The sequence below is a fragment of the Athene noctua genome, chromosome 2 (genome assembly GCF_965140245.1).
Source record: "Athene noctua chromosome 2, bAthNoc1.hap1.1, whole genome shotgun sequence".
In the NCBI taxonomy this organism is placed as follows: Eukaryota; Metazoa; Chordata; class Aves; order Strigiformes; family Strigidae; genus Athene; species Athene noctua.
The window spans coordinates 56,682,393-56,709,656 of record NC_134038.1 but is presented as its reverse complement, the minus strand read 5'-3'; the positions used below and the strand labels follow the sequence as shown (position 1 = coordinate 56,709,656).

Genomic DNA, 27,264 nt, shown 5'->3' with positions numbered 1-27,264 from the left:
CACAGAAAGTTGATTTCTCTCAGATAGCTTTCTTTGTTGCACACAATCCTGAAGCAAACATAAACAAGAGGAAGGTATTTTCAAAAACTGGCTAAGGCAGCTATATATCGGAGCTTGAAAGGTTTGGAAAGCCAGACAATTAAGTAGGACTAATACAAAAGGCTTTTAAAGAGAAGGAAACCATAGGAAATGTCTTTACATAAATAAGTTCATTTCTGCTGTCATCAAGCAATAGAACTTTCTAAGATTTCTACAACAATACTCCTGAAAATACAGTGTTATTTGGTTTCTGTTGCATTTAATATATTCTGAAGCTCAGAGAGGGGAAAAAAGTATTTTCTACCTCTGATGTTTTCCAGTCTCATGAATGCAAGACCTAGGACAAGAAGAAAGTTGTTCCAACACTCTCCATCTCCACTAGGCTACTGGCAAGTAGAAAGCACACGACAGGAACAGGGAAGAAAATATCTCAAGGTTTCCTCCTTATCTTGCATTTTTACTTTTGCTTCTGTCTCTAACATTGCTAATGGCTTTTCTTAGCATAAACCAGTGTGAAACCAATCCTCTTGTGACATTATCACTACCTAGAGCACTCCAAGTAGCAGCCATGAAACTGAGGAGAGTTTATTCATTTGTTGCTTGCTAAAGGTAAAAGCAGTTGCAGCAGATACAAGGACACTTCACCAGATCCAGGGAGATAACCCAAAATAAGCCAAGGCAAAGTCATACTCTCGAGGGCTTCAAGTCCCTCTTTAAATGAATATTTAGGTTTTATGCAAGGTGGCAATAAAGGTTCTCAACCACATAAATAAAGAGTATGGCTCCATAAGCCTATAGAGAAACTTTCTAAGACTTCTCTAGGTTCTAGAATAATAACGAACTGGTAAGAAAAAAACCTAAGTATGTTAGCAGGGCTCTGACTTCTGTTATTCTGTTAATAAAACTATTCAGTGTCATAACACAAAATGCAAGACAGAGTTTGTGCTAATATTTATTTCATACCATCTGTCGCTAGAGTCTAAGTAGAGTCTAATGATGTAGTTAAAAAAATATAGTCTGATTTGGAGACTAAATGACCAATCAACATTTATACTACTCCATGTGCAACAGAACATAGAAAAGAAGAAACACCAAACATTCATGCCTAGCCCCCATAAGATAAGATCCAAAAATCATCAAAAGTAAGTTGTTCTCAGTGTATTAACAGTGTGGTAGCAGGTTAATCATTACACTGATCAATAATTTTTTCCAGTTTTAAAAAGGACCAACCGTGCTAATCTTCCAGACAATTTCATCAGCCTAAAATTGTCTAAACACAGTCAATGAGTTCAACGAATAGAATTTTCTTTACTATAGCCACATGACCAATACTGAGGAAGAAGTTCTATTTCAGCCATTTCTAGCTGCCTATATTTCCACTAAAAGGACTCTTCCATCTACATAAGTCAGAACTGCAATAGTGTATGGATTTTAGAGCAATTTAAACAGACACCTAATAGTGCAAAGAAGCTGCTGTTTAAGACTCTGACTGATGACCTCTAATTTAATAAACACAAGTATTAGATTTTCAGTATATGCTTTTAATCCTACAGTAAGTGGTATCATTAGTAGCACCCCCTGCAACTAATGCCAAACAAACATTGAAGCTTCATACAAGCACTCATTCAGCCTGCTTATTAAAAGACCTTTTCCTCAAAGAAGTTACCTATTGTGCAAGCCTGCTGGAAGAAACCATACATGAACTTAAGTTTGTTGCACAGAGTTTGCTTTCTTACACAACATCTGTCCTAAGCTTTGCTGTCTGTAGTATTCAGAGTTCAAAAATAATTTTGAATAATCCTCTGAGTGGGAGAAGAACACACAAAAGAGATGGCAATGGGAAGGCAGAAATCCTTGTATCTGAAATATTGAGCTGTCATCTTTGTGAAAGAACCAAAGGCTCTCCGATCAATTGTCTGCACTCAGTGATTACTAGAGAAAAGCGAGGAAATCAGAAAACGGACTTATATACCACACACCAAAAACCTAAAAACTGACAACCCCACAAGAATGCCACTGTAGTCCTCTGGGTGCCAAGAAAAACACTGGCACTCCTTGACATTTTAGCTTACAAGGCATACAGGAAAGCAGAAATATGGGGGGGGGGGGGGGGAAGACACAGTCAGTGGGCTTACCATTACCTTCCCAGTGAACTACACCTCAAAAACCTGCAACTTTATTTGGACAGTTTCTCAAGCTTGCACAGAAACCTTCTGAATTTACACAGGGTGAGATTAAGGTCCCCAGCTGATCGGGTCACAGGGTTAGCTGAGAGTCTGAGTTTCCATCTAAAGAATGAAGAAAAGCAAGTGACACCCAACATCTGCAAAAGCTTCAAATACAGGTGAAATGCCCTGACATCTCACATCATTTTGAAGATCTGTTACTCTGGAGTTCTGTTACCCACAGAACCACAGCAGACAATTACAGTGGAAGAAGGAAAGAAAGCACAGGATGCTTAGCTCTTTGCAGCTGCACAGCACCTGTGGGTAGCTCACCATGTCCCTACCTAGAGTGACTAAGATGCAAGGACAACCAAGGTGTCATCAACTTGCATACTGAAAAATACACAAACCCTTGCTGCTTCAAAACAAGAGAACAGAAGTGCCCCCCACCTCCAAATTACGATCTGTCAATAAGAGTGAATTATTTTAATAGAAGTTAATGATTTCTTATAGACATGACGATCTCACCCTTTTCTAGTGTTCCAAGATTAAACAGGTTTTTTTCCTGGAACATAAGTACATCTGGACTGTTCCACACTGGTCTGATAGCTTTTTGTTCCTACGAGCATCACAACTTACTCACTTGTCTTCATTAAAGAGCTGCTTTATGCCATAAACTACCTTGTAATTCAGAAGTACAAAATTCGGATTTTCCTCCACATCACATGGCCTGCAGAAGAAAGGTGCAGAACGCAGTGACAGCGTCCAGGCAATTTCCACATGACCTCTAACTGATAATACTGATATTAAACTACCCGTTTTATTTGGAAGTTTTCATTAAAAAAAAAAAAAAAAAAAGAATGCTTCTATTTCTTATCATCTTATCAGCCCTCAAGAAAAAAGAAAATATCGGTATTGGTACCTAGAGAGTCAGGCTAGAACTAGCATGAAGAACCGTGAAACCGTGCCTGGCATTCTCTCATTTCTTGTCCTTCCTTTGTTGCCTGGTGTCACCTGTGCCGTGCGAGTTGCTGTGCTCCACCTCAGCAGCGGCGGCGGCCTCCTTGTACTGGCACACCAAGCAGCTGAGCGCATTATTCCGCAAAGCAGCCGGGCACCCTTCAGCATTTAACGGGAAACGCCAGAACCGCCTGACCCGCTCGCCCCGCGCCCGATGAGGCGAGGGCGGGCACCTCGGCGGGGCGGCACGGCCGGAATCGACGGCGCAACTCCCGAGGCTGCAGGGAGCTGCCGAAATTCCCGAAACGGAGGCGGGGCGGCGGGGCGTGTGTGTGATGTGAGTGTGTGTGTGTGTGCGTGTGTGTGTACACCGCCATGCCGCGCTCCGCGCCCCGGCCCCCCGTGCATCCCCCGCCGCCTCCTTCCCCACAGTCCCAGCCCTGCTTCCCGCGGGAGCAGCCGCCGCCCCCAAATCCCCCGACCCTGCCGCCCGCAAGGCCCCCCGCCGGACGGCGGGGCAGGGGCTGGGCTCGGCGGGCGAGAGGCGCGGCCGCCAGACGGTGACAGCGGCGGCGGCCATGGCTCCCGCCGCGGCGCTGACAGGCTGACAGCGGAGCGCCGCTGCCCGCCACCGCCGTGCCCCCCGCGCCGGGCAGCGCGGGGACAGGCCCCGCCGGGCTGGGCGGGGGACGCGCGGCGCCCGCTGCCCGTGAGGGCAGGGCAGCGGTTACACCCCCTGAGGCGGGCAGCGGGTGAGGGCTCCCCGGACGCTGGTCAGAGACGGCGCGCGCGGCACCCCGACTGCGGCGGCGGGTGGCACCGGGGGTCCCCGCCGCGCACCGGGAAGGGGTGGGGAGGTGCGCTCCGGTCCTTACCTTCTCCCGGGAGCCGGCGGCGGGACGCGTCCTCCTCCTGCCGCTTCCCCCTTCCTCTCTCCGTGGCGGCGCGGCCGCGGGGATCCGACAGGGGAGCGGGTGCCGCCCGCCACCACCGGCGGTGCCCAGGGGCTCGGCTCAGCCGCGGCGGCTGGAGCTGTCGGGTTTGAAAACACCCCTCCCTCCCTCCCTGCCTGCCTGTCTCTCTCCCTCCTCCTCCCCCCGCCCGCTCTCCCTCCCTCTCTCTCTCTCTCTCACCCTGCGCCGCCGTTGCCGCTCCCCTCCCCCTTTCCCCAACGTCGCTGCTGGAGCTGGGCTCGGCGGCGCCTCCCATTGGCCGCACCCCGCCCACGTGACCCGCACACAGGGCACGGGACGCGGGCGGGCGAGTACCGCCGCCAACGTTACAGCGCCCGGGCGGCACGGGGCGGGGGGGGGCGGCGGCGCCGTCAGCGCAGCGCTCCCTGCCCGGCCCGGCCGAGACGGGCCCCTCGCTGCTGCGCGACGGCGGGGCGCCCCATCGTCCCCCCTCGCGCGCAGGCAGCGGGGGGTAGCGGACTCGCAGGGTGCCCGGGGCGCGAGGGGAGAGGGTGGCGGTGGGAGGGCGCGAGCACTGCGCAGGCGCCGGGGCGGCCGCGCTCTCCTCGGCCGGGCCGCTGGAACTTTCTGGAAATGGCGGCGGCCCGGCTGCCGCACCGGGTCACGGGGCGAGGGGACCAGAGCCTTCTAGTCCCCGCGGGCGGGAGCCGGCCTAGGGCCACCGGCGACGCGCGACCGCCCCAGTCCCCTCACCCCACCACGCCGGTGCTGCGGCGGCGGCCGCTCCCTCCCCAGGGAGGGGTTTTCCGGCGGCGATGGCGCAGTGAGTTTTAACAACCGGCGCCGTGCGCCTGCGCGGTGGGCCCGGCCCGGTGGCGGCGGCGCATCCAAATGAGATGGGTGCGGCGGGAAACGGGCCGAAGGGGGGCCGCGGCTCTCGCCGGGTAGGAGCCGCCCCGTTGCCTGGTGTAGGCGCTCGCCCAGGGGCCGAGAGGAGCGGTGCGTACCGGCAGGCTGCCGTTAAAGGGCCCGCAGCTTGTGGGAGAAGCCCCTGGACGCAGGTGCGTGCAGCGCGGGGCCGGAGAGCCCCCGGGGGGCAGGGGGAGCCCGTTCGCCTGAGGGCACCCGCGTAGAGAGGCTGTGAGAGGATGAGCCCGGTGGCCTGGTCGGTGCTTCTTCCCGCGCCTCGCTTGGTCCGGAGGCAGAGTCCTCGTCCGCACCCCCCTCCCGGCGCGGCCCATCTCGGAGGGTGCGGGCAAGGAGCTGCGGGGCCCCGTGCGGTGGGCGTGCGGCCCCTGCCCCGCTGGCGGACGCAGTCTGCCGTTTGACGCTTGGGCCTCCTTCCAGGTTTCAAAACAAAAACAACCCCGGTATTTTTTTGTGTCTTCCTTGCCAGAGGACATATTAGTGAATCAAGAGAGGTTACAGAAGTAGACTGATGTTAGTCCTAGTTGCAGCCTTAAAAAGCAGGTTGTTCATCTGTGCTTGTGAAAGATTTTGCATCTGCTTATTAAAACTGTAATATGTGGTAAGACTTAAAAGAATCTGCATGGTTCTGTTCTCGTGCATTCTCAAATAATACTTGCCAGATTGCCTCTGGAACATGCTCAGGATAGGTGGGCTGTCAGGTGCAGTATTTTGAGAAGGCAGCTAAACAAAGCCCTTCCATTCAATGTATTTTTAATTGCCATGCTCAGCCTGTTACTGGATCGATTTCATCTGTTGCTGTGTAGAAAGCAAGAATTCCTTAATATTTACTGTGCAAGTCAAATAAAATATTACTTTTGATTAAGGCCATCTAACTGTGTGGACTTCCCCTATATTCTGATCTCCAGCCATCGTGTTCCAGCATGGGTAGAGAATGGCATCGAAATACTCCCATGCTGCATGTCAGCTTAATGTTCAGGCAAACTTCTCTCACTTGCTTTCAAAATTTTACCGTATAAATGCTAGTACAGACCATTTGTGTTGTAAAGCAACAACTTCACTTTCATGTGATTCTGTTGGCATAGGGCGAGTGCTGTCAGCTGACCAGGAGCAGGTATGCCGGCACCCGTGACCACCTACAAAGGGATGTGCAATCAGTTCGTATTCTTCCATGTCAGGTTGATTAGAGCCCATCATTCAAGGTGGCAAGAGTAGGCAGGCTGCAGACTGCCAGCCTAAGTGGAGTAAGAACTGTTTCCCAAGGCAGAATATTTCTTTATTCTCGCAGTACTACATCGGGAAGATACCAATGATTCGCTCTTTAGAACACGACAGGCTAGGTGTAGTGCAGCGGTGTCGTACAGCATTCTGGTCCTCGTGCACCCGCCCGAGTGGCATGCAGTTCTGGGACTTCAGTGTGTGTTGGTAGGTGTTCACAGCCAGCACCCGAGAGAACAGAGGAGTCTCCTGAGCAACACTTTCTGCAGCAGATGTTAAAGATTTGATAATAGTATCTATTAGTAACTAAAAAATCTTAAGGCCTTTTTAAGAACTATTTGGACTCACAGTCAAATTGGTCAGTTAATTGCTCATTGCTACTCCTACATTAGTTTCTTGTCTCCAGAAGCCCCCTGCTTCTACATGTAGCACAGCTGCAAAATGCCTTTGTAGCTGCGCTGTTGGCAACCCCTTGATCTGCCCTCCCTTGTGAAACACCTCCTGTTACCAGCTGTGTGAACTACGGGTCTTAACACACATAGTGTCTGGCTGAACCATGTCATTGCTGAATTCAGTCTGGTAATCAAATGACTGAAAGTCTCAGACTGCTGGACAAAAATTTAAGAACTTTTAAGAACTCGCAAAATGTGACACCGGTGAAAGCACACACGCTGGCCTCTGGTGGGTAAGGGGCAGGTCAGCCCATGAGCCCAGCTCATGTACTGCACAGGTGAAGTGGAGTTTCATTGCTTCTTCCTATTGAATGACAGAACATCGTTCCAGATAAGTTTTTCTGGCGGTGTGCAGAGGAAAATCCTTTCTGTTACCCAACATTGAACACATCATTGAGTATCTAGTGGAATTTCCTATTACTCCAAAATTTCTTCCATCTTTACCAAACGAAGGAAGAACCACCACGCACGCACTCAGTTCCCTGGATTCTCTGTGTGTCTCCTGCTCCTATGTTCTAAATCTTATTTCCTTTCCCAAGACCCTACCTCTTTTTTAACATCTTCTCTAGGTAGTCTTTTTTCTCCTCCCCAGTTAAAGGGCTTTCTTTTCCTTTTTTTCTTTCACTCTTAGAGCATTAATAGAGCATGTGAATTCTTTAATTTTTCCCTTGTTCAAGAAGAGAGAGAAACAAGACCAAAACCACAGAATTGGTTCTGTTACTGCTGTGTTACCAGTTCAAGGAATGTGTTGACTGTTGCTGAAATTCACTCATTTTTTCATTTAACTCACCAGACAGTAATCTTACAGTCCAGGATATTAACAGGTAGATTGAAAATGCAGAATTGTTACTATTTTGCTGTTATTATTATTTGACAGGTTAGTGTCAGCTGCTCAGAATTACTATTAGTAACACTCTTCTACTGAGGATTGAGAATAATGGAAATTATGTCCTGTTAATATTTGTTACCTTAAATATTCAGTGCTACTAGTAAAAGCAAGCACAGGGTATTATCTTCAGCTATTCAAGAACAGAAGAGAGAAATTGATATATTAATTCTTACACTATTCTGGAACTCTTCCATAGTCATCCTGTTAGTCCTCATCACAGTCTTGCATAAATTATCACTGTGAAAATTTTGTATATAGTAAACAACTACATGTAACAGATACTGCAGAATCTGTATTTTTGGTTGTTTGAAGTTTGAAATGTTCAGATTTCAACAAAAACTGAAATAACACAAGATGTGAATTTTTTTCTTGAATCATTTCTTAATATAATGATTGCCAGACCTTTTTTATGAGAAACCAGGACCACAAATCCTCATTTAATTGACTAATGAAGTGGGTAAGATGAGAGAGAAGAGTAATGGTTATTTGATTATTTCTCCTCAAATATTGCAGTCCTAGGGCTGCCTTACAATATTCAGTTTGATTTTAAACAGTGGTGTACCAGATTTGTACCACGCAATAAGGATAATGTAAATTACCCTTCTCTAGTCAAGTAATTGGCAGACTGTTACATGTTGCATCAAAATGACTGACATACTCGTCTGTGGAACATTGTTAACATGATCTCCAACAAATGGGAAACTGTTGAGGTCCGTGTTCTGCTCATGAGACATCAAGATTTTCATGTACAGATGGAGTGAATAGGGGAGAAAAGTGGGACAAGGCAACAAATGGGAGGAGTCTGGCATTCTAGAGCTTTCTTTTTGTATACTTTAAAGTTTCAGACCTGGCAGGTCTAAAACTATTTCCCTTCAACACAATTATGCAATCCCCTCTGTTTCAGTTACATACAAACCCATGAATAATTGTAGTACATAATAGTTCCATAATGCCTGCAAAATCCTCATTTATATTCAACGTATACTTTAAAACTTAAAAACAGTTGCCTGCTTTCATACTAGGTTAGAATAAGGTAATCCTGTATGAATGAGAATACAGCTCTGTTACAGTTGAACAAACAGCTTAGTTACAGATGGGTCTACCAAAATGAGCCCGTCTGCATCAAAATGTAACGTGCTGTCTAGCTCATATGTCTCCAGAGAAGTGTCACACGGTGCCAGATGCCTGCCCTGCAGCAAGGCGTGTGGCTATTGCAAACGCTGGAGTGACCTTTCAGAAGAGCATTCAGCAACTTTAAATTACAGATAAGATTTCAATCTACAGACTATTTTCTCATACGCACAACGTTATATACCACTTCTACACAACATTTTTTGTCATGCTTATTGGGTGACTGCCTCACCCATGACTTTTATTTATCAAATTTACTCTTCCATTTATATCCAATTCAATGATTTCATTTTATAAATTTAGTAATGCAGAAGGGATAGCAAGTTTTACATACTAATGATATACATACATATTTTGCTGTCAGAACTACCAACAGTAACAGTACTTGTTAAACAATAAATACATCAAGGAACTTCATAGAGCCTATGGAAATAAAGGTGGGACATGAACAGACTATATGAGATAACCATTATGAAGGGAAATGTGTAGATACAAAATTTGACTCAGAAGAGGGAGAATAGGGAAGCACTGTTAATCAGAATATCAAAACAAACTAAATACAGTATAGAATATAAATAATAGTTAAGCTCCATCTGTCACATATTGTAGTAAGAATGTACGTTCCACAGCAGATTTTAAAGAGGCACGGTATGGTTTCAGGTGACTGACATGATTACATTTCCCAATTTACGCTGAAATGTGTATATATATACGTATATATAGCATTTGCCAGATTTTACAAGCAGATGTATTAAGTGTCAATATGAATTCAATTTTTTAAAAAATTATCTTCAACTTTCTATCGGGAGAAATACCTCAATTTCATACAGATTTGGTCTTAAAAGTAGCTGATACACAGCAGTAAGGTCAAAGAAGGTTCTGTGAATCAAATAACTAGTTTCATATATTAGACACAGCCATGTATTAAACTGTTCTGGTATATTCTGTCTTCCTGCAACTGCATACCTTGTCTGTGTTTAATAAATTCCTACAGGAAGTGGTCTCTTGTTGCTCTTTCTTCTTTTATTAAGAGTACTACTGCTATTTGGTGGGGTTTTTTGTAACATGATAAAAACATAATTTTCACATTTTTCCTGGGCACTGAATGGTAATAAGAAGAATTAGACTCATGAAAAACCACTTCTTACTGAATCTACCAGATTTTTTTTTTACACAACATAGTTTGCATCACCTATCCTGGTTTTCTGTTTTAAAATTGAAATTGGAAGTAACATACAGTGAAGTTTTGTCAGAGAATTTCCTTTCAGTCTGTTTCCTTGTGCATGTGCCAGACTTGTAATTCAGTCAGTTTTGTTGCTTCAAAGATCCTTAGAAGAAGTTGAAAGAATTTTCAATGACAGAATAAAAGATGCAACTTAAACCTCTCAGGGATCATAAGTGGACTCTTTCAGTGAGCCACTTTACAGAACCACTTTTTTTATAATTTAGAATTATGATTATGCTTTGCAGTAGTTAAAAGTTAAGTTAGATATTCTAATTGCTGCTGCCTTCTTCATCTTTTACAAAGTATTACAATGTACATTGTTTTATTGAGATTAAATTTACTTTATTTTCAAACAGTTCATCTATATTACAAAAATCCTTAGAGGTCAGCTCGAACTCCAAAACCTGGTCCTTTGGGTGGTTCAGTCAGAGAAGTAAGGCCACCAGCTGGCTCACAAGAAAAACGTCCACTCCTGAAAAATGAAAGCAGTTTTATTCAATGCTGGTATTATTATAACCTCAGATACTGTTTAATCACTGGATAGAAAATAGTTCAGAATCTGACTTAAGGCTGAAGCCATTTTTTTTTTCTCTCTATTCATCCTTCAGAAGTGTGTGACGCTGCTCTTCCATCAAAAGGATTCCAAATTCAAGTAGTGACAAATAGTTTCATAACTGAAATGCAAGACAGGACTGCTAATTTTCTTTTTTAATTATTTGTAGGTTGGCCAGACAAAAGTGATATTATCCCAGTAACACCAAAAGCTGTATGCAATTGTATCAGTCATGTTTTTGCTAAAGATGTTTCCCTGTGTTTGGAAACCATAACCATTTTAAGATTACTGTTCTTGTATTAAAAAAAATCATTCTCGAAACAGTAGGAATAGGTAGCGCACCAAAGTCAAATTAATTCCTCCATTCACACAAACGTGTAGTTGGACTAACAAAGAACAAGGGGAAATAACAGGGTTATTTCTGAACTTTTCCAATCTTTCACAAACTTGCAATATTTCCAGGTTTTGTCAGAAATTAAAAAAACCCCAAACAACCAACAGGCATTTGTTGATTTACATGATGTAGACAAAGAAAAAAAAATCCAGCAGGTGCTGTCATTCACCTAGTACTAAGACAAATCAGAATTGATGTTTTCACATTTCATGCTCCTCTAAGCAGTCATCAAGAACGTGAAAATTCTCTTAGTTCTTTCTAGTTCCACATGAATATATAGAAAGGCACTGAATGCATGCCATATTGTTCAGTAAATTAATGCTTTTCAGCTTTAGGTTGTGAACTCAAATCTCTGAACAGGAATTTTGTTTCTCAGTAGCATCAGCCTTCAAATAGTTGGCCAATTTTACACATATACAGCATACCTTGGGCCAGGTTTGGGAACTTTGCCAGCCTTTAGCTCATCAATTATGTCTTCGATATCTTTGGGTGTCAGATCTTCCTGTTAAAAAAAAAATCAAATCATTAACAAAACAGAAAGTGTGTCAGCAATTGTGCTAATTGCAGCATTCAAAATTCATCAGATTAGTGCCTCTCTTAAGCATGATCCTAGCATAGGTAATTCTGATCCTATCCATTAACACACACACTGGTTTAAAGAAAGGAAAATTAAAAAGTCTACTATCATTTCAATGTTAAAATTTTTGTTTCACATATAGTTGCAGAAGTTATGTTAAAACTAAATGTTCAGTCAGGTCATCTCTACCATGGCTTGGTGGTTTCAGCTTCCTTGGTGTATTAGTGTGCTGGATCTCCGCCCACCCGCTATAGCCGTGACAAGAAAAATTGTGGGTACAGTTCAAGAGATCAATTCTCAAAAAATTAATCAGACTGTGATAACGAAGTATTTTAAAAATAAGTTTTTTTAAAAAGCTGGATTCTGTCAATACATTAATTCCTTTGGTCTGAATGCATCCAAGTGAGCCATAATCCGGAAGTCTAAAAAACAGTGTTAGACCAGTCCATCCTTTCCAACAGACTGCTTTAAAGTGCTTTTAAAAGCTTACCAAATACCTATTTAAAAATCCAAGATTTATGGGCAGACCACTATTGCAAAAACGCATCACCCCATTTGTATAAAGACAGTAACTGAAAGAACCGATACACTGTGAGACAGATGAAACATTCTAGGAAGAGGCCAAGAAACGGAAAGGTGTTCAAGGACAGCTTATGCTGTCCCTGCCAATAGGAATTTGAAGTAACCGACCAAAACTTCAGAATCTGAACCAAGTGAAAATACAGGTAACCCAGCAAATAAGTTCAATCTTTTAAAAGGGAATGTAACACTTACATAGTAATTGTCATTTATTTGTACCATCGGTGCATTTACACAAGCTCCTAAACATTCCACTTCTATGAGTGTGAAGAGTTTATCAGGTGTTGTTTCCCCAACTTTTATACCTAAAACAACAAAGAATATTAGGTTCAGCAATGGTTATTGAACAAGATTAATAAAGTATGAATCTTAAGTACCCCACAGCCTTCTCAGTACTTGTATTTTGGCCTTAAAAACATTTGCATAGTTAAATCCTCTTAAATGAGTCCAACATGTTTCCATTAAACAAAAGATTCTAATAAACTGTGAAGTCAGTTTTCAGATATATTTTTGAGACCTCACTTACAGGTTTACAGGTATGATTTACTGAAAAATAACCAAGAAATGACAAATATAAGGAACAGTACAGCTCTACTCAGGAACATTTTTAGCAATCAATACAATAGAATGGAAAAATAGGGAAAACAAAGCTTTCATGTGCTGATATGAAATGTGTTAATAGAAATTCCCAAATTAACCAAGATCTAGGCATTGTTAGCTACAGATTCATAACCAATTTCCGAGTTTATACACAAAGGCTTATTTCCTGAACAACTCTGTACACACACTTAGCTTCCATGGCACATTACCGTTCTAGTGATACAGATACGGACCTTCCCCAGAGGGCAGGTAAGCCAAAATAACATCTCGGAGTCTGATCTCAACAAAATTCTCCATGGAAGGAAGAATGCTGAAAAGCAGTTTTCCTCCACAGTTATTAGAAGCGGGGGAAAAACTAATAAAAGTCTTAAGTAAGGCCTGTGTTTCAGTAAGAGCTACATAATCATCCTTAATGCTTTGATTTCTCAAGCTTAAGAGTTTCAGTTAAAATTAAGCTATCTTTGCAGTAACAAACTAAGATAAATTTCATCTAAATACGCCGTTTCCAGACAACAGAATATATGAAAGAGCTGCTGTTCTGTGGCTCTTATCACAGTAGTTCTTCAGAAATGTTAGCATGGCTTGCAACTTCAAAGAAGGGAAAGAGTTGCTAGCTGCTGATCTTATCCCCTCTTCTGCCCATAACTACACAACAAGGAGGGGAAAAGAAATCCCACCAACCCCCACACAAAACCCGTGAGTTCTCCTTACATCTCCTATGATGCAGCACCCTCAACTGACTTTTTGCATGGAGAATTCCTAAGTTACGTTAACATCATGTTTGCCATCCAGAGGGACCTGTGCAAAACTCAGTTCAACAAGGCCAAGTGCAAGGTCCTGCACATGGGTCAGGGCAATCCCAAACACAGATAGAGGCTGGGTGATGAGTGGACTGAGGGCAGCCCTGCAGAGAAGGACCTGGGAGTAGCAGTGGATGGAAAACTGGCTATAAGCCAGCAATGTGCACTCGCAGTCCAGAAAGCCAACTGTATCCTGGACTGCATCAAGAGCAGTGTGGCCAGCACTTTGAGGGAGGTGACTCTCCCCCTCTACTCCGCTCTTATGAGTACTGGAGTACTCATCTGGAGTGTTATGTCCAGCTCTGGGGTCCTCAATGTAAGGACATGGACCAGCTTGAGTGGGTCCAGAGGAGGTCACCAAGATGATCAGGGGACTGGAGCACCTCCCCTATGGGGACAGGCTGAGGGAGTTGGGGTTGTTCAGCCTGGAGAAGAGAAGGCTCTGAGGAGACCTTACAGGGACCTTCCATTAGTTAAAGAGGGCTGACAGGAAAAATGGGGAGGGACTCTTTATCAGGGAGTGTTGTGATAGGATGAGGGGTCATGGTATTAAACTGCAAGAGGGTAGATTTAGATTAGAGATAAGGAAGAAATTCTTTACCATGAGGGTGGTGAGGCACTGGAACAGGTTGCCCAGAGAAGCTGTGGCTGCCCCCTCCCTGGCAGTGTTCAAGGCCAGGTTGGACGGGGCTTTGAGCAGCCTCGTCGGGTGGAAGGTGTCCCTGCCCATGGCAGGGGGTTAGAACTAGATGACCTTTAAGGTCCCTTCTAACCCAAACCATTCTGTGACTCTGTCACCTTACTTGAGCAAAAAACACCCTCATAAACAACTTTCATATAGCATATACCTTAAAAATCTTTTGCATATTAAAAAAGCGCCAAGAAGAGTCCTCTCCTATATATGGGATAGGTCTTACTTTCTCAGTATGAGGGTCATATTAGAATAATGCATTTCCTGGCACATAGTCTTTAAAACCACTTTAAGACCACTAAGTGGCATTCCAGATAACAGCCTTCTCTGGTCTACTGTACTGAAATCTTTAAATATTAAATGCCAAATCTGAAATTTGAAATCTCTTGTACCTATTCTCCAATGATCACACTCTGTGTTTTAAATACTATTGCTCTGTCCCCACCATATAAAAAAAGTTTACTTCAGTATCATTAAACCAAGGTAAAAAAAATTAGAAAAAGTACATTAAAAGTTGTTGTCATACCAAGTTTCTTCTTAATGGCTTCTAAAATACTATCAGAGTCTCGCAGCATGCAAGGCGTGGTAGTGCAGACCTGAATATGGTATTTCCCAACAGGTTTGCGATTATACATTGTATAAAAGGTTGCTACTTCATACACTCTCATGGGAGGCATTTCTAAAATTTCAGCAACCTGTAACAAGGGGAAAACAGACACGTATTTAATTCTCACAGGGCATCAGTAAAGGCATTTAACAAACCATTTCAATGAAGTCACCTGTCCTCTGTCTGTAGTAACAGTCAGTAAGAGGGAGGGGATGGGTATCGAAGCACAGCTGTATTCAAATCCCAAAAGAAGGCACCTGAGTTACTCCGACTGGAGTCACCTTGCTCGAGCACACACTCCACTAAGCCATGGATGAGCACAGCGAGGAGCTCAAGTCAATTCCCCTCCAGCATCCAGCATCATACACAAGCAGCTGCGAGGAGTCAGCTGGGTTCCAGCTTTCACTGTCAGCTCCAGCTCCTACTGCACTTCTGCTGAATGAACAAAGGAACTTGTAGACATCTGCCCACACTAACCCACGTAAGCCTTTTGGTAGGGGAATACTTATAGGCTGGTACTACACTCATCTAACTCAGAAACAGCAGGTCTGTCTCAGGTTCTCTGACACACCAGAGCCAGCCTCAGAAACGCCACAGCTACGTCTGCAGATTGGCATCACAGTCAGTAAATAGGGAGTGAAGCACGATCTCCACAGAACCAGTTGTGGTGCGAGTATCCCTGACCTCATTAACCCAGAACCCTGCCCTGGCTCTGTTTTCAAAGAGTAACTGTTTTACATTCCAGTCTCTAGGGCAGGCAGGTAACAAACCACGGAAAATATCTGTTCATTTAAAAAAATCTTAAGATCATTTTTAACATAGTATCAATCTAAAACTTAACAAAAATACTTTTCCCATTCAGTATTAATAGAGATTTGAAGCTTTATACTACACTGTAGAAGAAGTAGTAGACAAAATTTGCCCCTCTCTAAACATGTACTGAACTCCTTCAGTAATTTCTGTAATGCTCACAATCCTCACTTAGCATATCTTGACTGAATTTAAAACTTTTCACTTTAAGACTGATGACATGTCAGACTATAACACAAAATATAACAGATTTACTCATATAAACCAGAATTTTTTATTTCCTGGTATTTGATTACTGTCATGCAACCTATCACTCCGGAGCAGTGTAGTTGCTTGCTTATTTTGAAACAATTTTAATAAATATGGTTAAGTCTTCCGGGTGCTTGCTGTGGGGTTTTACAAAATATTCATGACACATACTACACCTAACACTGCTCTGCAGAAGTCTTCACAGGCCTAGAGATTAAATATAATCCTGGCAGTGTATGTAGTGCCACCACTCTGGGAGGAGAACAACCCCACCATCGTAACCTTTTTTCTTTCCCCAAACTCAGGAGCAAACAAACTCTTTCAAGTTTCTGTTCCTACTTTCAGGATGGTTCTGGGAAAAGAGCCTATCTAAACAGAGCTCATGTAATTTTTGTTTTGTTCTGTCTGTAGTTTCTAGCAATAGGCTGACATTATATAAACAATGAGGTCTGAGTTTCCTGCATTAGTTTTCCCTATGATTTTTAAAAATCTAGTCTCATAAGGAATTCTTATAATTCGGTGCCTCGTATAAATTCCCACGTTAGTATGCTTTGATAAGTAAATGCTAATATTCCAAGTAAGATATTTTAAAAACCCTGTAAAATTATGCTGGAAAGATAATTAAGTACTAAATACCTTGTTCATAGCTGATATGGGCAACCATCCATGCTGTCTTTGGGCCAAATCTAGTACTGCCATGACAGCTGCAGACTTGTGTCCCCCTGGGTAGCTGTTTACAATTGCTTCTATTCGCTTTTTAAAGGGAAAGAGGAAGAAAATAGTGTCAGTACTGATCTAAAGACAAAACCTGTGTATTTAACCTTTTCTGTCTGCATACCTTTTGGTTTTCAGGTGTGAACTCAAACGGAGTATCTGGATTATTTTCAGGACTATCTCTGTGCTTCAGGAAAAGAAAAAGGAAATGTGTAAAAATAGAATTGTCAGGAAATTATCCAAGACAGATTTACTGTTTTAAAATGTCTTCTCATTAGACAGTTACAGTTGAGTTGCTTGAATAAACCCGTTATATTACAGATAAAAATTTCATAGTACTCAAATTATTAAATATCTCTGGGAAAACTACCAAAAATATTAATAATTATTTCATCACTCTTAAAAATAAGATAAAAATAACTTAATTCTGTTGTTTCTTATTAAAAATATATTTCTTGAGGAATATGGTGCTGTTATCAAAATACATTTTTTTTAACACTGTTAATACAGTTTGGCAATTATGTTCAAACTCATCACAAGTAGATTAAGAGTCCTCTGGTAATACCTTAATAAACAACAAGGGACTAAAACAACAGCCCATTTTTCCCATGAGACTTTAACTATAAAAACTTTAAAATTGTTCAAGAAGCTTGCTACATAACTAAAACATTTGCAGATTCAAACACACATTATTAATCCATTTTAACATATTCTTTTGATTTGTAATGGATTTCAACTTTTTAATTTTAGATAAAATTCTGAATCAGAATGAAAGCAGAATTTTGAATTAATATTTCCGAAGAAAGGTATTCTATCATATTATTTTTAAGGTGGCCTTCTAAGGAAGCATCAAATTGAAGTTAGTTCTTCTATTTTCAGAAAATACTAATTTGGAGGTCTTGAAGAAGATGACATTTTCCTATAATAAAATCTTTGTTCTGATGAAAATCCTTATCCACCGGAAAAACCTCCTGCACAAAATTTTCAGCTATCTCTAAGCAGCTCATTATGGTATCCTTGAAACACTCATAGCTCAATTTCATTCCAAACTTTATACAGTTTTCAAATTAAATGGAAAGTTTGGGAAAAAAATGCAACCTATAGTTGAGGCTTGATGCTAAAGGTAATTCACAACCAGCTAATAATAATAATAAAAGCTTTAAAAATATATTTAGGAGAAAGAAACCCACTCCACTGACTTTCATCATTTTCTCAAGTAATGCAAGGTGATTTTGCGGTTTCCATGCTGCGTTCTTATTAAGCAGTGAAGGATTTAATGACAAATCTTAACATTGGAAGAAACATACTGCAAGACTGTCATCAGTGCAGAACTTAATACGTACGGTCCATTATTCCTGATTTAGAAATTTGTATGGAAATATCAAAAGGCCAAATACTTCACTTCAGTTACATCTGTTGGGTCTAGTGAGAGATTCCCTTTGCTTATCCTGACTATATCCTTGAGCAGACGGTACTACTGCCACCGTCAATTTGGAAGCATGTACCCCTACCACAGTTCCAAGTCAAATACAAAACTACCGTCAATATATACTTCTCCACTGAGGATGACTTTCCCCTAATAACAGGAATTACAGAAAGATAACCAATTTCCTTTGAACACACTAATATTTTATTACGTATTAATTTCTTGCTTATTGTGTGGTCTACAAGAGAACATAAAACTGCTTCTAGGAACACAATTGCGACTATTTTAGACTGACCCTTCCAGATAAAGGATTTGACTCCTCATACATAGTGATGGTGAGGGTTTTCTACCAATTTTAATGGAAGTTATCAAAAAGAGGAAAAACTGATTGGAAACATGGTGTAACTTTTTTTTTCCCTTACAGACCTGTTCTAGGTCTTAGCTGCACATATCAAATCCATGATTCGTAAGTATTTCCATAACTTTATTCCTTCTCAAATCTGCATGCCTGTTTTATTTCAGGCTGCTATTTTGCCTTCCATAGCTATGTGATGCAGTTATAATTGTACCTGATCTCAGTTTCTTTGCAAATAAGTATATTTGATTTATTAAGGTCTCCTTCTTTGTCTAAAACAGCTGTTCTTTCCAGTTTACCATCTCTAAACTGATATCCTTAAATACTCTACATGGGAGGAGGAATATTTAATAAAGACCTATCTGAAGCTAGTTTGCCACACAGTTCTGTGCAGCAAGGCCCCAGAATATGTTGCAAAGGTAACAGCAGAGATGAGCACTAAATAAGATCATGTCACCTTTTTTGTCTTCCATTTTCCTAAATGGGCTTTCATCTAATTCTGTGCTGTGGAGAGTCTTGATAGTTTTCATAGAGAGCTAACAGAGATAGTTCTAGGCCTACTGAGCTGTTAGCAATTTGTTAATGTGTTCCCTAGTCTTCCCTTTGTCTGACAAGGCACCATTTATCCAAGACGTGCATGAGCTGATTTGATCCTAAATGGCATGGGTGCATTTCTGCCTTTTTTTATGATACAGCGGTTGAAGTTGGAAGGGACCTCTGGAAGTCATCTGGGCTGAACCCCAGCACTCAAGCAGAGTCACCTAGAGCTGCTGGCCCAAGAGCACATCCAGATGGCTTCTTCTGAATATTTCCAAGGTGGGAGAGTTCACAAACTCTCTGGACAATCTATGCCAGTGCTTGGTCACCCTCACACTTAAAGTATTTCCTGATCATCTCTGAGGCCAGTTCCTTCTGGTCCTGTCACTAGGCACCACTTTAAAGACCCTGGCTCTGTCCTCTTTGCACCCTCCCTTCAGGTCTTTACATACATTGAGAAGATCTTCCCTCCCCAAGCCTTCTCTTCTCTAACAGTCCCAGCTCTCTCAGCTGTTCCTCATGAGAGATGCTCTTAAGCAGAAATGGATATATTAAGGCTTCCTCCATATACAAACTAAGTACAAACAATTACGTCTGTACCAACTACAGCAATTTGTTGAAAAGCAAGGTTAAACTCTATCCACACATTTTTTCCAATTCTCATGCTTCCCAATTTCCTAGTCTTACACAATATGTTTTTGTTCCATGCATGGCTTAACTGTATCATGTTTGTATTGCAGCATTCAGCCTAACCTACTTAAAGTGTGATCCACTGCACTGTGAAGGCCTACCCAAGGCACACTGTCCCCACAGATGACAGTACTCTCCCATGGAAAGTACCACGGCTGCTGAATGCTCATCTCACATTGGTATTGCTACACCAACCTGGGCCACTTTATTATTCTTTTTCGGTGATCTCATCATCTGTCTTTCTTGACACAGAGAATTATTAAAGAGCACTGAAGAATTACAATAGAATAACCAGAATAATTTAGCTTTCAGGTATACTGCAAGAAAGTTGGCCCAAAACTTTACCTATGCCCTATGGTAAACACCAGTCCAAAAGACTGTAAAACCAAAATGAGAGAACTGTGTGGTATGCAGGGGAGATGATGTTTAGGGCAATAACCTGTTAAGAGTCCCTATCAAATCAGCAGTGAAAAGAAATGTATTACTTCTCCTTCAAAGTGAAAGTACCCTACATACTGTTCCAGCAGAACTCAAGATATAAACCTCTCCAATTAAGAAGGGTGGAAGTGCTGTCAGACCCAAGTATTTCACTGACCATCTTCACAAGTAACTAAAACTGTAATACAGCAATTCTCTAACCTTCTGTACTGAACCCCTGTGCAGTCCTGTAACAGCCCATATCAGGGCAGTTGATGTGTTAAGGAAACTCAGTCCATGTGTTGAAAACGACAAAGTAGTTAAGTTTTGGCTGAGAGACTGAAGACAGGTAGAAGTCAAAGAGAGAGGGCATGTTTACAGAAAGAAAGTAACTATTGTAAACAAAAGTACATTTGAAATGAGGCGTTCCCTAGCCATCAGAAATTATAGATTTGGAGCAGCTCTCTTATGTTACTACAGGCAATCTACCTCATTTTAAACCTGATACACTCCTGAAGTGATCTAGCTGCCTGTGTGGCACCAGACTGAGTTTAATGGTTGATAGAAATTCTGCTCTTGGCTGTTTTACAATAAAAAGGAGTTTCAGTAGAAGTTCTCTTACATTCAAGGAAAAAAACTTGCATGAAAAAAAGTTTGCAAAGTGATGCATAGGTATGCAGATCAGCATTGCCTTTTAATACTAGATTTTATTACAACCAGGTCCCCTGCTGTTCAAAGCAAGTATGCTGTATGCATTTCCCCTCCTCACACATAGATTTCATATAGAGGAAGTACAACAAGAAGCACCAACTTGCTTTGCAAAACAAAACCAAGACACTCACATGTAAACTGATATACAAAGAGGACCACCACAACAGGTTAAAGTTACTCCCAGGTAAGCCTACTAGTCCTCCACAAGCAGTTTTTAACAACTTTTGACACTTCCTCTGCTTGTAATATTCGACAAAACTAAGACTTTTTTTAATGTTGAATTTTTTCCTCTCAAGAAATCTGGGGGGAAAAGACTCCCATTTTCTGACTACACACAAACACCTAGTGTTCATTAAAATAATGTCTTCAGCTCAAATCAGCAGGATGAGTTTTCACTTGAAACTGGCTGTGTTAAATAAAATCTGAAATTTGCTCTGAAGGTTTTTAGTTATAGTTAGGACAAACAATTACACACACAATGACATCCAACTGTCTTCTTCCCATAGTCCCTTTCCTCTACTTTTAGGCTCCTCCCTCCAGCAAATAATTAAAATAGTTATATAAATCTTGAAAAATGCTTTGAGAATTTACAAAGCTATCTAGCTTCATAGGCCAGGCACCAGCATCCATCAGGGTACCAATGATACCTTTTGCCTGTCTTCACCAACCTCAAACTACATGTGAAGTTTCTTAAGTTGTCAGTCTACACCAATTCTGCTATTCCTTGAATATCAGCTCTCACTCCAATAAACCATCAATGCCCGCTCAGGTTTCTGGGAAAGTATACGAACCATGTACTGTAATCCCATTAACTTCATCTTATGAGAAAAGCTGTAGAGACAGCTGCAGAAAGGCAACAACAGCAACAAAAATCTGTCTAAAAATGCTGAGCACCTGCTTTCAACAAAGTGGTCAATTCTCTAGTAAAGTGCTGATTTCTACCAAATGTTGAGAAAATGCCAAATTATTCAGCTGTTAAACTGCAGACTAGATAAAGCTCTGAATGGAACAGAATGGGACAGAATAGACCTCTCAGAGATGCTTCAGGTTCTCTTCAGAGGTAGACAGACAGCACATCTGCTTTACACATTTAAATTTGAGGGCTTTTTCTTTTTTGCAATCACTATTACTATTTATACATATTACGATATGGTCTAATTAAAGAGAAGGCAGGGACAGGAGATGTTATAGTGGGGGTCTGCTACAGGCCACCTGACCAGGAAGACCAGGCAGACCAGGCCCTTTATAGACAGACAGGAGCAGCTTCATGTTGGTAAGCCCTGGTCCTCATGGGGGACTTCAGCCACCCTGACGGAGTGGAGGGAGAACACATCAAGGCATAAGCAATCCAAGAGGTTCCTGGAACACACTGATGGTAACTTTGTTCTCCAAGTGACAGAGGAGCCAATGAGGAGAGCTGCTATGCTGGACCTTGTTCTCACCAACAAGAAGGAGTTGGTGGGGAGTGTGAAGCTCAAGGGCAGCCTTGGCTGCAGTGACCATGAAATGAAGGAGTTCAAGATCCTGAGGGCAGCGAGGAGGGTGCAGTGCAAACTCCCTACCCTGGACTTCAGGGGAGCAGACTGTGGCCTTTCAGGGATGTGCTTGGCAGAGTAGCATGGGATAAAGCCCTGGAGGGAAGAGGGGCCCAAGAAACCTGCTAATATTCAAGGATCACCCCCTCCAAGCTCAGGAGTGATGAATCCTGACAAAGAGGAAGTCATGTAAGACTGCCAGGAGGCCTGCATGGATGAACAAGGAGCTCCTGGACAAGCTCACACGCAAAAAGGAAGCCTACAGAGGGTGGAAGCAAGGACGGGTAGCATGGGAGGGACAGAGAAACTGTCTGAGCAGCCAGAGATCAGGTTACAAAGGCCAAAGCCAGAGACATCAAGGGCAACAAGAAAAGCTTCTATAGGTGTGTCAGTGATAAAAGGAAAATGAGGGAAAATGTAGGCTCTCTCTGGAAGGAAACAGGAGACCTGGTTACCTCGGACACAGAGAAGGCTAGGATACCCAACATTTTCACCTCCATCTTTGCTGGCAAGAACTCCAGCCATATTGCCCAAGTCATGGAAGGCAAAGGCAGGGACCAGGAGAATGAAGAATCACCCACTGTAGGAGAAGATCAGGTTTGAGACCATCTAAGGAACCTGAAGGTGCACAAGTCCACGGGACCTGATGAGATGCATCTGCGGGTCCTGAAGGAACTGGCAGATGACGTGGCTAAGCCACTACCCATCATATTTGAGAAGTTGTGGCAGTCTGGTGAAGTTCCTGCTGACTGGAAAAGGGGAAACAAACCCCTCATTTTTAAAAAGCAGAAGAATGAAGACCTGGAGAACTACTGGCCAGTCAGTCTCACCTCTGTGCTCAGCAAGATCATAGAGTGGATCCTGGAAAATAAGGTGGTGATTGGTGACAGCCAACATGGCTTTACTGATGGCAAATCATGCCTGACAAATCTGGTGGCCTTCTATGACAGGATTACGGTGTTGGTGGAGAGGAGAAGAGCAACCCTTGTCATCTACCTGGACTTGTGCAAAGCATATGACACTTTCCTGCATGACATCCTTGTCTCTAAATTGGAGACATGGATTTGACAGATGGGACCACTTGTTAGATAACAAATTCGCTGGATGGTCACACTCAAAGAGCTGCAGTCAACAACTTGATGTCCAAGTGGAGAGCAGTGATAAGGGGCATTCCTCTGGGGTCAGTGTTGGGACCAATGCTGTTTAACATCTTTGTTGGAGACATGGACAGTGGGATTGAATGCAACCTCAGCAGGTTTGCTGATGACACCAAGCTGTGTGGTGCAGTCAACAAGCTGGAGGGAAGAGATGGCATCCAGAGGGACCTGGACAGGCTTGAGAGGTGGGCCTGTGCAAACCTCATGAAATTCAACAAGGCCAAGAGCAAGGTCCTGCATATAGGTCAGGGAAATCCCAAGCACAAATACAGGCTGGGTGATGAGTGGATTGAGGGCAGCCCTGCAGAGAAGGACCTGGGAGTAACAGTGGATGGAAAACTGGCTATAAGCCAGCAATGTGCACTCACAGCCCAGAAAGCCAACTGTATCCTGGACTGCATCAAGAGCAGTGTGGCCAGCACGTCAAGGGAAGTGATTCTCCCCCTCTACTCTGCTTTCATGAGACCCCACCTGGAGTCCTGTGTCCAGCTCTGGGGCCCCCAATGTAAGAAGGACGTGGACCTGCTTGAATAGGTCTAGAGGAGGCCATAAAGATGATCAGGGGACTGGAGCACCTCCCCTATAGGGACAGGCTGAGGGAGTTGGGGTTGTTCAGTCTGGAGAAGAGAAGGCTCCGGGGAGACCTTATAGCGGCCTTCCAGTATTTAAAGGGGGCCAACAGTAAAGATGGGGAGGGACCCTTTATCAGGGAGTGTAGTGACAGGATGAGGGTTAATGACTTTAAACCACAAAAGGGTAGATTTAGATTAGAGATAAGGAAGAAATTCTTTACCATGAGGGTGGTGAGGCACTGGAATAGGTTGCCTAGAGAAGCTGTGGCTGCCCCCTCCCTGGCAGTGTTCAAGGCCAGGTTGGACGGGGCTTTGAGCCGCCTGGTCTGGTGGAAGGTGTCCCTGCCCATGGCAGGGGCTTGGAACTAGGTGATATTTGAGGTCCCTTCCAACCCAATGATTCTAATTGCCTCAATTATGAATCATTATGCAACATCCTGTATCACATATAATATGAACAAGAACTGCACTTTTGAACTCGTAGTAAACAGGGCTAGACCTGGACCTAAGTGTAATTCTGCAGGAAATATTAGAAATCGAGAAACTGCACCTGCAAAAATTTTCATGAGCTACAATTAGAAACTCAATTAACTCCAATAAAAAAAGGAAACAAGAACGGGTTTATAATGAAAAAAAAAGGCTTAAGCAAAGTTTCATCTGCAATCACACACAAATGCTACTAACATCACCATTTTTAAGTTTTCACTGTATAAGGAAAGAAACACAAGGCCAAAAATTAAAAACCTTTTGATACTCCATCACAATTCTAATAAAAAGTTCTACTGAAAAGTTGTTCTTTGTAAACACCAGCAGGCTTCTATAGCAAAGTTCTGTTCATCAGAAGCTTTTAGACAGATTATAAAAGCATACGCCGAGGCAGACAGAAAATTACTTACCACAAATAAGGCTCCTCCACCGGCATTGCACACTGCTGTTCTATGTAAGTATCGGATCTGTCTTATCTACAGACAAAATAAAGTATAGAGTATTAATAGTTAATAATTTACATACTGCTAGTCACTGCTTTAAGAACCAGTTTGATTTTTGTTCTAACTGTAAACCATTAATTATATTGTCATCAGTAGTAATTTAAGTCAAGAAGAGACTATCTATTAAAGGCTCTCCTGTACAACAGCAAATCTCAACTCACCTTGACCATTTCAGACAATGTAGAAGTTAAAAGGATTTAACTTCTAACAGGTAATACTCTGCTACAGCTTCATTTAAGTGCCTTGAACAGAAATTCTCATCAAAAATTTCGTGAAGAATTTTCCAATTTTTTACTTTATATCATATGTGCTTTAAATTTAATGTTTTCACAAACTACCATTAGTATTGAGGTTCTTCTCTAGTAAACATTTATATACTTCTTCAGCTTTTATCTAACTGAACAGTGAGATCAGGCAAAGGAGGACAAACGTAAAATAAACACAAACCTGAAATACCAGCACAACACCCATATGCAAGTTTTGTTCAGCTATTCTCTGTACTCTCTGTCTGGGTCCATCATGCCAGAACAGATCAAGATTTCTAGATTCTCACAAGTATTACTAAGATGATTTGATAATGTTATCTTGTCATATGTAATAATTCTATAATAAAATTATTTTTTATATTGAATTCTAGATTAATTTTTATATTTCTTAAAGTATAGTATATTAAAAAAAACAAACCTCCTTAACTACTTGATTTCTGTTACTGTATAAAATCTGTGGGGCTTCAAGTGGATCAGCATCAAACTTGCAAAAATACAGTCAGAGGGTCAGATCTGAAATTCAACCCCAAGTACCAGGGAACTACAGTCCCTGCACTTCTGTAAGAACAACCTGATCAGCTCAATCTTATCACCAGCAGATCACACAGTTTCACCTGCAGTGTAGTTTCACACAACAGCTGCAGTCTTTCCCTGTCATATGATCAGTCCTTCCAGGAAACCAGTACTGGATTTACTACACAGTTATGTGTATTATGTTGTATGCATTCATTTCTTCTTTGCTCTCCACTTCTGTCTCATCTGAAAGCAGCAGCCAGGAAACCATCTCCTGCCATTCTGTGTCAGAGGCCAAAATGAATGCTGGGATACACGGAGAACTCGGTGGACTGCAGATCATTCCTGTGACCCCTTTCCAGGAGACTCTCAGCCTGTTACCTTTATAACTAACATGAAGCACATCAAATGAACTGCACTGGCATGACAATTTTGAGTGCCGTCCATGAACTAGACACGTCAAATTCAGACAAAAGACTAAAACCTAAGTAGAGCATGCAACTACAACTGCAATTCTGCAGACAATGCTGAAAAGGAACACATAATTGAGGATCTGATGCTCTGGTATAAATCCTACTAAATGCTAAGTAAATATAGAACATATGTAGTTTTGGCTCTGATGGGACCACCACATTGTAAGCTTCAGGTTTCTAGCTGTAAGAGGCAGTCTCCTACCAAAAGGAGCACTTCAGATTAAAACCCTTTACTCTTATCTAAAGATACTGTACTGTTTCCAAGAACCAAAACCTGTAAATTTCAGACTTCAAGAAGACGAGACCCCTTTTTTTGCAGTGTCCTAAAGGGTTTAAATTGGTGTGAATAGTTGACTCAGGATTGAAAAACAGAGTGGCTTCTTTCTCATCGTTAATCTTACATACACGGGCAAGCCAGAAATACTATTTCCGCGCTGGAAGCTTCCCCATAACCTCCAATAAGCACCAGGCAGTTATTGCTGGAGCCTTCTTAACCTGATGCAGGCAGTACAACTCCAGAGCCGGTCAGGTAACTCCGGCAGGCCCCGAGGGAAACACCCGGGAGAGACGCCCTTCATGGGCAGCACCGGGCCTTTCTTCCCCAAGGCCGTGCCCCGCCGCGGGCCCCGGCCGCCCCCTGCGAAGGCAGCGACGACCTCCCACCCACCTCTCCGCCGCGGCCTCCCTCCTCTCCCGCGGCCTCCTCCGGCCGGCGGGGACAGACGCGTGGCCGCCGCCGCCGCAACCTCCCCCTTACCGAGCGTGCGGCCGCGGCCCGCAGGGGAGCGCACAGGAACATGGCGGCAGAAGCGGCGCCCCGCGCCCCCCGCCCGCTTTCCCTCTGCTCGAGGCCTGCGCTCGCCCTCCGCGCAGCGCCAAGGAGACCCGGCCCCGCGCATGCGCCGGACACGCCCGGCTGCGCGCGCGCGCCCGCGAGCCGGAGACACGCCAGTACCCCCCCCCCCGCCCCTTCCCGCTTCGGCGGGCCCAGGCCCTGCCCCTGGGATGGCCCCGGGCTCGGGCCGAGCGGGTTGCCGGTCCCGTTACTCCGCTAGCCCGTGTCCCGGCTGCCTGCTCTGGAAGGAGGAGTGAGCCAGGCTGTCCCTCCTGCAGATGTTGAGTTCCCGTC

The 27,264-nt window shown here is 43.2% G+C and overlaps 2 protein-coding genes across 4 annotated transcripts in view; both read right to left on the bottom strand.

Moving 5' to 3' along the window:
• Window positions 1-4,233, bottom strand: part of ANKRD12 (ankyrin repeat domain 12) — a 67,524-nt gene extending 63,291 nt beyond the window's left edge. For both annotated transcript variants that reach the window (XM_074899204.1, XM_074899203.1), the window contains exon 1: window positions 4,040-4,233. The gene's annotated coding sequence lies outside the window, so the exon portion shown is untranslated. The remainder of the gene's footprint in view (window positions 1-4,039) is intronic.
• A 3,409-nt stretch (window positions 4,234-7,642) lies between these two features.
• Window positions 7,643-27,046, bottom strand: NDUFV2 (NADH:ubiquinone oxidoreductase core subunit V2). Of its 2 annotated transcripts, none has more exons than XM_074899201.1 (8): window positions 26,803-27,046; window positions 24,791-24,856; window positions 16,619-16,681; window positions 16,417-16,533; window positions 14,641-14,809; window positions 12,219-12,328; window positions 11,293-11,369; window positions 7,643-10,392 (listed from the first exon to the last, which is right to left on the bottom strand). In XM_074899201.1, exons 1-8 carry the CDS (start codon window positions 26,932-26,934, stop codon window positions 10,299-10,301), a joined length of 828 nt encoding a protein of 275 aa, XP_074755302.1. In that variant the 5' UTR covers window positions 26,935-27,046; the 3' UTR covers window positions 7,643-10,298. The 2 variants fall into 2 exon arrangements, with proteins under 2 accessions (XP_074755302.1, XP_074755303.1); XM_074899202.1 differs by having other exon boundaries at window positions 7,649-10,392; window positions 26,893-27,046.
• Window positions 27,047-27,264: the final 218 nt, after the last annotated feature.